The sequence below is a fragment of the Odontesthes bonariensis genome, chromosome 13, assembly GCF_027942865.1.
Source record: "Odontesthes bonariensis isolate fOdoBon6 chromosome 13, fOdoBon6.hap1, whole genome shotgun sequence".
Taxonomy (NCBI): Eukaryota; Metazoa; Chordata; class Actinopteri; order Atheriniformes; family Atherinopsidae; genus Odontesthes; species Odontesthes bonariensis.
Window position 1 is genome coordinate 14,207,519 of NC_134518.1, and position 11,974 is coordinate 14,219,492.

Consider the following 11,974-nt stretch of genomic DNA (forward strand, 5'->3'; position numbering starts at 1 on the left):
CTATCAGTTGAGAAGGTACAATCCAGTCCTAATTACTTTCCAATCACTTTAGATGCTAATCTTACTTTTAAAGTCTGGCTTTAGATGTAATTGGTTCCCTAAAAACTCATCTGCGTTCCTGAGAAATGTATATTTTGAAGTTTTTGCCAAAGAACAAAAAAAAAAAATCCTTACAGCCTTAAAATGGCTTGGGATATTACTCCTTTTGGCTCATTCAGGGAATGTTGATGGATAAGAAAGCTGAACTGGTCCTGCTCATGTTTCCACCTGCCAGCACTTGACAGTGTCTGCTTTGTTCATTTGGACTTATGGATAACTTATGCTTCGCTATGGCCAGTTCTGATTTTGGGATCATTCAGAAGTGTAATGTATTTACTTTCTATTGCTTTCAAGAGTATTAGACATGCTGCTCCAAACCGGCCGTATCAGCAAGAAGCTAGGACGCCAGCTGGCCTATCTTCCCTGAGCAGCTGCAGAAACGATGGATTCTTATGGAAGACTTTTTCATGTGGAAGGAGAGAAGGAGACATGGTTGAGACTTCAATCAGGGTTAAGATACTTAACCTTGGGTCACTACACTTGGGTTAAGACGGTTACACTTCTATAGAAGCAGATCATTTTAGGGCATGGAGTGACCCTCTGGACTCCTCGTTGCCCCTCTTTCCCAGGGTCTGCCTCTTTTTAGGGCTGTAGTACTCATTAATGCGACGTACGTCATTATAGCATGAGAGAGCACACAGTAAATATCCCGAGAGGTCAGACCACACTCTAAACTAACTCTCAAACGCTCATATTTGATTTGTAGGCAGTTCGACCATGACTACTAATTCCTATTTAGTAAGGCACAATCTTAATGGACTAAAGGATTCACCCATGTTGCATACTGATATTTCAGGGGGGAAATGAAGGACAAATGAACATGATCATGACTAAGATTAGGCATAGTTGTTCCTCAAAAGAGAACATGATTTGGCCAAATGGCATTTGTAATAAGGCCTTATACGTGTGAGAAGATACACAAGTTGTTAAGTTCTTCTTTTGTCATCCAGTTATATTCACCATTTCTTTGTGTGTAATCTTAAATCTTGGTTAAAAACCCACCAGACCTGTCATCATATCTAGTTGCCGTATCCTTTCTGTCTGTCATTACTTAACATCTTGATCTAACTTGACTTCTATCATCTGTAATGTAATGGAATACTAAGCCTGGTCTTACCAGAATACATGTACGTTTGTTCGCTTGTGAGAGGGCACTGTGTCATTTTGGGGCTGTTGTTTTGCATAAGGGAGGATAAACACCACAGAACAGGAACCACGACCCATGAAAATGAAAATGTTGGAGTCTCCTTTTGTGATTCTGCAACACATCGCCGTGTGGACCAAAGTAACTTATACATTCTGTCATGAGATCGTATTGCAGAATGCTACCTGGTTTATTCTTTGGGACCTTTTATGAATTCTGTTCTGTTTTGTGTTGATTTTTTATCATACATCATCATCGAAAACTGGCCCTGTGGCCAACAACGCTGCATTTACTGTGCTGCTGATTCACGTGTCCCTGAGAAAGAAACAAATGTTTTATTCCAAAGGAATGTCTGATTGTTTAGCTAAGGATGATTGGATTGTCAAAGAGTAAATGTGAAAAGAGTAAAACTTTTCCTTGTGAAAAGCAAACTTCAGAGTTACAGAATCTGACACTGGATGGATGGATACCTAATTGCAACAGTATCACCAAACTATAAAGAGCAGTCTAGTTAAAAGAATAAATCAATGTTTCCATTGCTCAATTTCGAGAAATATAATAATCTACTAAACACATTTCCCCTAAATGTTACCTGTCATTTATTTTCAAAATCTTGGCATGATTCACTTTGTGTTTGATGTGGCCATGCTTGTTACAACAATTTGCAGTTGCCACCATAGAGACTGAAGAGCTGTTCTTGTCTTTACACCATCAGTGGATGACGGTACAAGTGTCAGTATGAGGAAGACGGAGGGTGAGACGAGAGCTATTCTTTGCATGCCAGGGGAACCTTTGCACAGAAGGAAAGCTGCGACAGGAAAATGAAAAAAAACTACAATTGTTGGTTTGCAGTCGTAAGTCACAGACCGAGTGTCGAAACTGCTTTAATGATGTCCAAGGATGAGGAGTATGAATTAAAGTCTGATGAATAGAAGTTTTAATTTGGCTGCTTCAAAGTATTATTACTTGATTACATGCAATGGCCATGTACAGATTACAAAATGGCAAGCATTTGAGCACTAGCATACCCAAAAGAGGTGCTGACCAAGCTCTTGAATTATCCAACAAGATATAACCACACACACACACACACACACACACAATGGTGGGGATTAAGAGGGGAAAGTATCACGTTTGATGACATTGATACTTGCATCATAAGCTCATGGGAAACTTCTTCTCTCAGAGTGGGGCCTGTGTGTTGCACTGCTTGTAGGTGTAGTGTGGGTGAACTTGAGACTGCTGACTAGAAGTGGGGAAAAGTCTGGTCAGCTCATGAGAGATGGTGTGCTGATAAAATTTGAACTCTTCATTTCCGTTGAAACAATGAACCTCAAGCGTGGCACTTTCAAAGATTAATTTGTTCCCATCATCATCCTGAAGGTTTTATGCGTTAATGCAAAACACAACACCTTTAGGGTGATTCACACATTACCTGTCTGAACTTTTACAAAGTGCATAGAGGAACCTTTCCAGCGACAACAGTGCAATAATCTAAGTGGACGAAAGTTTCTGTGCACACTGGGAAAAACTTCAGTTTAATATACATTTTTTTATTATGATGCCACAAAAAGGTTGTTTTAAGAATATAGGCTTCTGAAGAAAAGTTTATGAATGAAGAATAGAATGGAATAAAAAAAATACTTTATTCATCCCCAAGTGGGGGAAATTCAAAAAAGTGAATGGAAGGAGCAGAAGAAAATTCCACTTTTATCTTAAATCGTGGGTGTTCTTTGAGATGCTGTTGAAGTATCTTTGAGCGTATCGTTTTGCTGTACTCGTTGCCCTCTGACACACTTGTTGCCTTTTTCTTTCGACATAACCCGTGAGAAGGAGAGCAGAATGATAGCTCTTGATAAGATCAAGTTTAGAATGTTCTTATTTGCCCTTTAAAGAGACAAAAAGGCCTTAGAGGCAGTTATAAATAGATTAACATACTAAATGCAAATGTTTTGACAACCAAGGGGTCAGTTAATGGTTTCATAGGAGCACTGATGCTATACTGGTGGCTCACTGAGACACAACCTTTCACTGTACACCAATCAGCCATAACATTATGACCACCTGCCTAATATTGAGTAGATCCTCCTTATGTCACCAAAGGAGCTCTGACCAGTCAAGACAATGGGCAATGAACATCTGAGGGTGTCTGGATGTTACCAATAGGTTCTTTGGGCCCTGTGGGATGTGAGATAAGGCCTTTGAGGACTGGGCTCACTTCTTTCAGATGTCATCAGATCAGTATTTGTTGGACTAGGGAAGGCTTCTACTGTAGGAGAGAGGTAGCACGCAAGTGATTGTCAGAGTGATTTCCCAGCAGAATATTGTATCGTCAAAAAATGAACAGTGAGAATCGATGGCTGTCAATGGTTTTAATATTACGGCTGATCAGCGAGGCCGGAGCTTCACAAAAAGGCTGTTACTTTTTTATTAGCACGAATACGACGTATCCAATGGTAACACACATGTTTGAAGGCAGGGCAGAACTCGGAACAAACAATGCTTAATCAAATTCCACACATTACAACAAGCCCCCAAAGTAACAGAATGTTCAGGTGTTAAGCTGGTCCGCCTGAATCCCAGATCTGTCACCTTTTCACAAATATTTTGTGCATTTTGGTAATAGGAGAAGAAAAGATCACCAAAGAGACAGAGGCTCTCAAGGAAACCCATGTAAAATATATATTTTTTTATTTGATTTGTTGTCTCCTTTCATAATATTCTCAATTGATTCACCCCCATTCAGACCTGATGCAAGACACTTCTTGCATGCCACTACATTTCAAGCCTTATACGACTTTCAAGGCACACAAATCACATCTTAAATCATATCGATAAATATCAGGGAAAAGTATAAATACACTGAAACCCAAAGTTTTTACTTTTCAAATGGTTTTGACGTCATGTTTCTAGTTTTGTTCAGAGGCTGAAAATACTGGCGGACACGCTCACACTCACTCCTAGAGTCAATTTAGAGTCACCAATGAACCTAACATGCATGTGTTTGGGTGGTGGTAGTCGGAGTACCCGGAGAGAACATGCAAACGCCACACAGAAAGGCCCCATTTGAACCAGGAACCCTCTTGCTGCAAGGCGACGGCGCTGACCACCATGCCACCGTGAAGCCAGAAGTACGACAGCCTATTTCAATAGGGTTTCCCGGTGTGTTGTGAATGTGCTGCAAGACAGCTTCTAAATCGATATTTTTCTTGAAACTCACTGTGGCACCAAAAGTTTTTGGATATAAAAACATTTCACAAACAAAGTTCTTGAAAGATTTTCCAAATACGGCTACAGCTTTAGTGAACACTGGGTTCCCCCCTCCAAAGCGGTTTAAAAGGATGCAAAGAGTCTTAGCCCTTTTCCTTCAGTGCTTTCAGTGTGATTGTCAGTCCTCCAGCGTCACGGAGCTGAAACTCCTCCACCTGTGTGTCGTCATGTGGCTGCAGAGGAGCAGAGCCTGAGTCAGCGTCGGTATCATCTTTTTCATCATCTTCCTCAAAGTCATCTGGATACTCAACTTGCTCCGAAGTGTCTGAAAAGATTGTAAAAGAGAAATCGTGTGGTGAGCAAAAGTCAAGTCAAGTTCAAATCATTAAATAAGGGTATTTTTATGAAGTGGTAAGGAATTTGAGCCCTGGCAGGCCAGAAATAAAACATTAGGGAACATTATTGTTTTAGAGTTTTAAATATAAAGGTTTACACCTCTCCATTAAAGCCTAGATTAGTATATTTGTGTAGTAAAACAGGTGTGGGAAAGTACAGACTAATGTCTGTCACCTAGTGCCAATGATGAACACTTCGTAACTCAAATATACTTTACTTTAGTGAAATAATCTTTAATGGTGATCTCTTCATACACGGACCAAAATATCCAAAATACAAGATGTAGTATCAACCTGAGTTAAAACATGTAGGATGACAATAGTTAAACTTAAGTTCTGATTTATTCTATCAGATTAAATCTATTCTGGGGGAAGAACTTATCTCCACTCAAAAAGTCAGGTTAAATTCTCCAATATTTCACAAAGAAAGCAAAGACTGAGAAAACAATTCTAACTCTAATTATAATCTTACAACCTCTACTTATATTTTGATCCTTTGGATGGTCACTTCTTTCCACCACTGATAATGAGGTGTTTAGCTTTCCTTTCCCACTTCAACATACCAACAGACTCACCCGAGCTCCCTGCTGAGTGTTCACTGAGTTCCTCTGGAGAAGACAAACTTCCATCTTCATCAAAGTCCTCTGGATAGCTCTGTCCACCAGCACTGAAAACATCTTCCTCCTCTACATCAGTGGGACTGGACACCGATATCTGTCCTTTCTTTTCCCGTGGGTGATACTGACCAAGAACATCTGGCCCCAGTGTTTTGTTCATGTCTGTGTTTTCCCCCTCAGTCACAGTATCAATATCTGCATATTTCTCTTTGATAGACTTAAGGTGACTTTGCACTTCAGCAGTTCTCAGTATGCACGCGGCACTGGGCCTGTCTTCGGGGTGGAGGCTGAGCATCCTCTGGATCAAAGAGGAAATGCAGTCTGAGAAAGTGTCGGGCACAGGGTTGTATTCTCCTTTGATGATCTTTTGGGACAGATTCAAGAGGTTTGTAGAAGCAAATGGGGGTCTGAGTGCACAGATCTCATACAGGAGACAACCGAGAGCCCAGATATCAGACTTAAAGCTGTATGGGACGTTCCAGCAAAGCTCTGGGCTGATGTAGCTGGGTGTACCGACACACGTTGATGCCAGATCCATTGTGTGATTCATTACTTTGGATATGCCAAAGTCCCCTAGCTTTACCTGACCTTTCTTGGTCAGCAGTACGTTGGAGGTTTTGATGTCCCTGTGTAGTATTCTGGCCGTGTGAATATAATCTACAGCCAGAGTGACCTGTGCAAACCACTCCATCACAGTCTCCTCCGTGAAAAACTGCTTTGCATTCCTCTCTTTCACTTGATCATCCAACGTACCACCGTCACAGTAGTTCATGACAATGTAAATGAATCCGTCATCAGAAGTCACGAAGGCCTCGATGCATTTCACAACGTGGGGGTGCTCCAGTCTCCTGATGATTTCAGCCTCTTGGAGAATGGCTCTTTGTGTTTTTGCGGCCCGTGTGTTTTCTACCTTTATCCTCTTCACCGCGTGCATGCTCCTCCGCTCCACGTGCCTCATAAGAAACACGTCCGCTGCTCCTCCTCTGCCCAGACATAAAACCTTCTCGTACTTCTCCATGCTTGGTGTCGAGCTTTTGAATAAGTCCAACCGGTGCCGCCGTTAAAGGAGCCCGGTGAAACTGACAGCTGTCAGTTTCTCGCGGGCAGTTTGTGTTCCTGTTGTTGCCATAGCGACGGCTTGAAACCAGAGAATAGTTCAAGACGACAAGATGGTGTTATTCTCCTCAGCAGTAAGCTAGCTGTTTCAGAGTCTAAAAGTACCACATCTCAACGTTTATCGGATTATAACGCCCACTCTAAAGTATTATTTGTTTGCCAAGCATCATTTCAGATTGCGTTTGGTCTTCTTTGCCTCTTCGTGCGGCAATGATGTCACGTTTCTCCGTATTTTACTGTGTAAGGCGTTTCAAACTTTTATTTAAAAAAGAAGTTTGAAAGCAGTTATACATTTCCAGAAATGTTTACTGGTTGCTGACACATATGTGCCCGTAAAATAAATACATGTACAATGACTGACAACCTAAAGGGGTATGCGACGTGAGGTTCACTGCTGATGTTAAAAAAAACCAGCAGGGTCGCAACGTATTATTCGTTCTGCAGCACTTTACTCTTCTTCTGCACACAACAACAACCTCCCCACACTTCCTTGTTCTTTAGCCCATGTGACTCAGCTAGCCAATGAAAAGCTGGGAGGAGTTAGACTAATGTGACTAAAGAGAGACTAAAGTTAGGAAAACACAGAGTACACTGAATACAGAGGAGCCAGGCGTTGAAAATGTGAATATGTCGTAGGTCATATTATTGTAAACCAATAATATAGACACTGGGCTGACCAAACTGCCAATAAGTGGAATAGAATTAACATTTTCATTCATATGGGAAAAGAAAGCCCATGCGTCAATTTTAAACTTATCATTTAAATGAACACTTTTCCATACACCTCCCGACAAATTTAACGGAAATGTCAAATCTTTCAAAACTGCATTATTTTTAAGTTGCCAAGTATTTCTCATATGCACATATCAAAAACTAAAACTTCATTGAGGATACAGAACCCGGTACAGAAACACACTGCAACAAAAGACAACACACCTGTGGTGAAATTGGAGCAAACCATTGGAGCCAACTAATCAGAGATGCAGTGGCTGTCCCTCTGAAGTGAGCCAGTGCGAGTCAGTTGCTCTGAAAACCAGACTTTTTGCAGGTTTTTTTTTTTTTTTTTTAGTAAAAAGCTCAGACAGAAGGATGGCCTCCCAGAACTTTGTTAAAGAGCATGAGAAAAAAGTTGAATGGGCTATTTGGAGCATTGTCTTTTTTTCAGATTAGGCTCAAATTTGTTTGGCCCAGATGGCGTCCAGAAGGATCGGTATGAACATGGCGAGGACTAATACAGTGAATGGTCCCCACAGACGCTTACAGATGGGATCATGGTGATATGAGGTCGCGTTCGTGCAACAGAAGAGGGATAGGCCTATTTCAGTATGAAAATGACTCAAGAGTTGTCAAAGGAAAAATAAAAAAGCTAGGCTATTACTTGGCTAAGGTTGTCACCTGATTGACATCATAGAGAGGTATTTTGAGAGGAAAAGAAAAAACAACACTATTCTTCCTTTTAGCAAAGAAGTATGTAATGAAAATAATAAAGGAGTCTCAAGAGTGGCAGAAAGAATATTGACTGAGTTTGTCATCAGATACGGAAGCCCAGGGCGAACGTGGTACGTATAAACTTTTTTTGATGGTTTTCTCGAGATAACGAGTTAATTTACCGATGGTTTTCGAGGCCACTTTTTCTCCCCAGTCCGCCCCCGTTTACATGTGTTTATATGTACAGTATTTCTGGCAAAGGTGTACCCATTTTTACCCCCCTTTCATTGAAAACTGAATAAAGTAGCCTATGAATCAAACATGGAATGTGGAGCGTTTGCGTAACAATTCTGCCTGTGAAAATGCACAAAGCAAATCCCGCTGGTGTGACAAACATTTCGTTATCTCGAGAAAATGATAACGGCACCTCTCGTGCATCATTTGGTAACCATGGAGACGGCCTGGTCACCTCAGCTGGTTACTGATGAAGTCGACAAATATATCAACAGGATCACTTAACTGCAGTCGAGCCAGGCGTCTCCTTAAATGACGCGGGCTAATATGAAAGCCCGCACATAAAACACATATAAACAGGGGCGGACTGGGGAGAAAAGTGGCCTCGAAAACCATCAGTAAATCAACTCGTTATCTCGAGAAAACAATGATCGTTTTCTCGAGATAACGAGTTAATTTACCGATGGTAAATGACACAATTATCTCGTTATCTCGAGAAAACCATCAAAAAAAGTTTATACGTACCACATCCGCTCTGGGCTTCCGTATCTGATGACAAACTCAGTCAATATTCTTTCTGCCACTCTTGAGACTCCTTTATTATTTTCATTACATACTTCTTTGCTAAAAGGAAGAATAGTGTTGTTTTTTCTTTTCCTCTCAAAATACCTCTATATGATACCTCTATATACGAGTTTTAGTAGTTCAACGGTTAAGTAGCATGAGATTTTTAATGTAGTAGGCCTAGACTAGGTGGCGGTGTGGATATTTAGTAGTTACGATTTACCAACAACAAGTAGACACATATGCTTCAACTATGTGTTTAGGTTTCTGAGGGATACAGGCCTTATTCATAGGGTCTAGTCTCATTCTCTTTTTTTTTTTATCCCCCCAGTCTAGCGTTAGAATAGGCTCTCTTGCATCCACACCCAAGTCCAGCAGGTGGCGGTAATGCACCTTTTCCGTTAAGCTGCCAACCGCCATAATAACCCAAGAAGAAGAAGAACAACAAGTAGAAGAAGAAGAAACACTGCCGCTTCTCTCGCGGGATGCAGGCTACTGCGCATGTTTATCACAACGGCATGAGCGCATGATATTCTACGTTTTCCTTTTTCACCATTACCTAAATTTAACTGTACGTTAACATAAAATGCCACCAAAAGGAAAAGGTGGCAAGGGTGGTAAAGGTTAGTGGCCCATTTATTTCCTACCATGAATGAGATGTTATCACATTAAAGTCAGCCAGTCAACAACCTGGCAGTTAGCATACAACTGCCGTGCATTCCTCCATGGTTTGAAACATACTACATTGACACTGTTCTCACTTTATTTACTTCGAAGTCATTATGTATTGCAGCCTTTAATTGGTTTAACGTTTTCTGTGCTGTTATGGTATGGTTTTGAACTCCGTTACTGTGTAGGAGCTGCTTCAGGAAGTGCAGAGGCTGACAAGAAAGAGAAAGCCCCGAAAGGAGGCACTTCTGTGAAGGTAATATTTTAGTGTAAGCTGTCCTGAAAATAAAATAAAAAAAATAGAAAGACATGATAACAGAAGTTCTCTGAGGTGTAGATGGGAATTTTGCAGCAGAAGCGGGCCTTTCACTGTATCTGCATGAACAGCATTTGGTCATACAGAAAAGGAAGAGCCAACACTACATCATATAACGACCTTTAGAGACATTTAGATTCACACTGCCTGGTAAAAAAAAAAAGTAAGAAGTCACACACACTAATATTCTGTGACATTGTTTCAGTATGCTTATGCAATGTCACAGCATTCATCTCCATCCAGATTTGCATTCATTTCACACCAATAATTTGTATTAATGAGGGAGAGTCAAACTGCGGTGTAAAGTACTCTCTCAGTGGTATCAAGGTGTGGACTGTGCTGTGGCCAATCTATCTGAAATCTGTAGGAAAATGTTGTCCTCCGCTCCTTTAACCACTTTAACTCCCATCTGGAGCCCGGCCATCATCTTTGAATATGCCATTAACTTCCACTGATGGAAAAGCTGGTCATTAACTATATTCCGCAATTCATCCGGCTGAACCTTTATTTAACCAACTGAAGTAACCCCCGATTATAACCACGCACCCATGGGGTTGTACAGAAGGTATCCGGCATGATTGGGGCAGCAATTCATTTGGTCTTACGTCCAGTTTTACGTCCAGATTAATGTTTTCATGACAGACACTCTCAAATTTACTCCTCGGGCCAATTCAGAATCACAAATGAACCTAGTTGTTGTGCATCAACTAAGATTAAATAACTTGTTGCCAACTGAAATATATCAATCACTGCACTACTTTTCCAATCTGAGATTCTTTGTGTCTTTTTTTTTTTTGTTTGGCCATGAATTATCTACCATCAGGGGGCTTGATTTGCATTTTCCAAAGTTTATTTATAATGATACTAAATGTTTCATAGGTTACATCCCAACCCTTGGTAATCTGTGAAGGTTCAGCAATCCTTTCTTACATTCCTGTGTTTCTCCACAGGTTCGGCACATCCTCTGTGAAAAACATGGAAAATGTATGGAGGCAATGGAAAAACTGAAGGCTGGAGTCCGTTTCAGTGAAGTAGCTTCACAGTACAGTGAAGACAAAGCCAGACAAGGGGTAAGCTCATGCACTCGTATTCAACTTGTTACTTTTTTTTTCTGTTTGCCTCCACTCTTTTATTGCTCAAATTATTCCAATTATTCGAACGATGAGCCCTAAATGAGCCTCATAACTTACAATTTGTCATATCATATGGCTTGGATGAGGACACTGTTGCAAAGACGTTCTAAAGAGATATAACACAAAACAGTTTGTATCTTTTCTTTAAGGTGACTAATATGATTAAAAGGCCAAATACTGAGTTCTCACAGGTGATAAAGTTCGAACTGATGAGTAAAAAAGATTATCCTCTGTCAATTCACCACTTTATTTCACCCACATAAATGTGTTGTATTACTTAGTGACACCACATAAACATGTAGGTGGTTGTTATCTTCTAGATGCAAATAAGCATTTGCCTGACATCTTGACACATTTCCACGACAGGGTGATCTGGGGTGGATGACACGTGGCTCAATGGTTGGACCCTTCCAGGAGGCAGCATTCGCGCTAGCTGTCAGTTCCATGGATAAACCTGTCTACACAGATCCTCCCGTCAAGACAAAGTTTGGGTATCACATCATTATGGTTGAGGGAAAAAAGTAACGCGGTCAACTCAACAATTCACGTGTATGCTCTAATGTGACTTGATTTTTTTCATGTGTAAGAGGAAGTTATCGTGCTGTGTCTGTTTAACACGACCACTCTGATAGTCGGGATGAGGGAATATTCTCTCAAGATGAACTTTCACGTTGACTGGATTTCCCATTGCAGTTTGGCCACGCTTGTGGAACTCAAACCATGAAATAAGCAAATAAATGCATTTTCATTCACATCGTGTAAAATGTGTAAAACTGGTTTGTGTGTGAATGAGGGAATAAAAGAAAAAAAAAGTAGCTTTTCTGCTCTATTTGATTTCAGAAACCGAGTTGTTGTCATGACAGAGATAACTTATTATCCTTAGATTACAGAAGTACAACCCACATTTCTGACTTCAAAAGTTAAAGGCACATTTGGAGTCCGAAGAGCGCCCAAAAAGATTTATCTGTTGCTAAAGACAAAAGAAAAGCAGCAAAGTCTCAGTAATGAGAGGCTGTAAACACTTTTCTGCTTCATGGATTTGTTTTCAA

At 40.6% G+C, this 11,974-nt stretch overlaps 2 protein-coding genes across 2 annotated transcripts; one reads left to right on the plus strand and one right to left on the minus strand.

The window, feature by feature from the left end:
* Positions 1 to 3,489: 3,489 nt before the first annotated feature.
* On the minus strand, positions 3,490 to 7,048 carry nek12 (NIMA-related kinase 12). Its single transcript, XM_075480577.1, has 2 exons — positions 5,424 to 7,048; positions 3,490 to 4,778 (listed from the first exon to the last, which is right to left on the minus strand). The coding sequence occupies exons 1-2, from the start codon at positions 6,481 to 6,483 to the stop codon at positions 4,597 to 4,599; spliced, it is 1,242 nt and encodes a 413-aa protein (XP_075336692.1). The 5' UTR covers positions 6,484 to 7,048; the 3' UTR covers positions 3,490 to 4,596.
* A 2,215-nt stretch (positions 7,049 to 9,263) lies between these two features.
* Positions 9,264 to 11,677, plus strand: pin4 (protein (peptidylprolyl cis/trans isomerase) NIMA-interacting, 4 (parvulin)). The gene is made up of 4 exons (XM_075480579.1): positions 9,264 to 9,430; positions 9,665 to 9,732; positions 10,743 to 10,862; positions 11,292 to 11,677. Exons 1-4 carry the CDS (start codon positions 9,394 to 9,396, stop codon positions 11,448 to 11,450), a joined length of 384 nt encoding a protein of 127 aa, XP_075336694.1. The 5' UTR covers positions 9,264 to 9,393; the 3' UTR covers positions 11,451 to 11,677.
* Positions 11,678 to 11,974: the final 297 nt, after the last annotated feature.

Coding starts and splice junctions, on each gene's coding strand:
- nek12 (XM_075480577.1), bottom strand. CDS start 6,483: ATGGAGAAGTACGAGAAGGTTTTATGTCTGGGCAGAGGAGGAGCAGCG. Junction 4,779..5,423: donor ACACTCAGCAGGGAGCTCGG/GTGAGTCTGTTG, acceptor CAATCTTTTCAG/ACACTTCGGAGCAAGTTGAG.
- pin4 (XM_075480579.1), top strand. CDS start 9,394: ATGCCACCAAAAGGAAAAGGTGGCAAGGGTGGTAAAG. Junction 9,431..9,664: donor AGGTGGCAAGGGTGGTAAAG/GTTAGTGGCCCA, acceptor GTTACTGTGTAG/GAGCTGCTTCAGGAAGTGCA. Junction 9,733..10,742: donor AAGGAGGCACTTCTGTGAAG/GTAATATTTTAG, acceptor GTTTCTCCACAG/GTTCGGCACATCCTCTGTGA.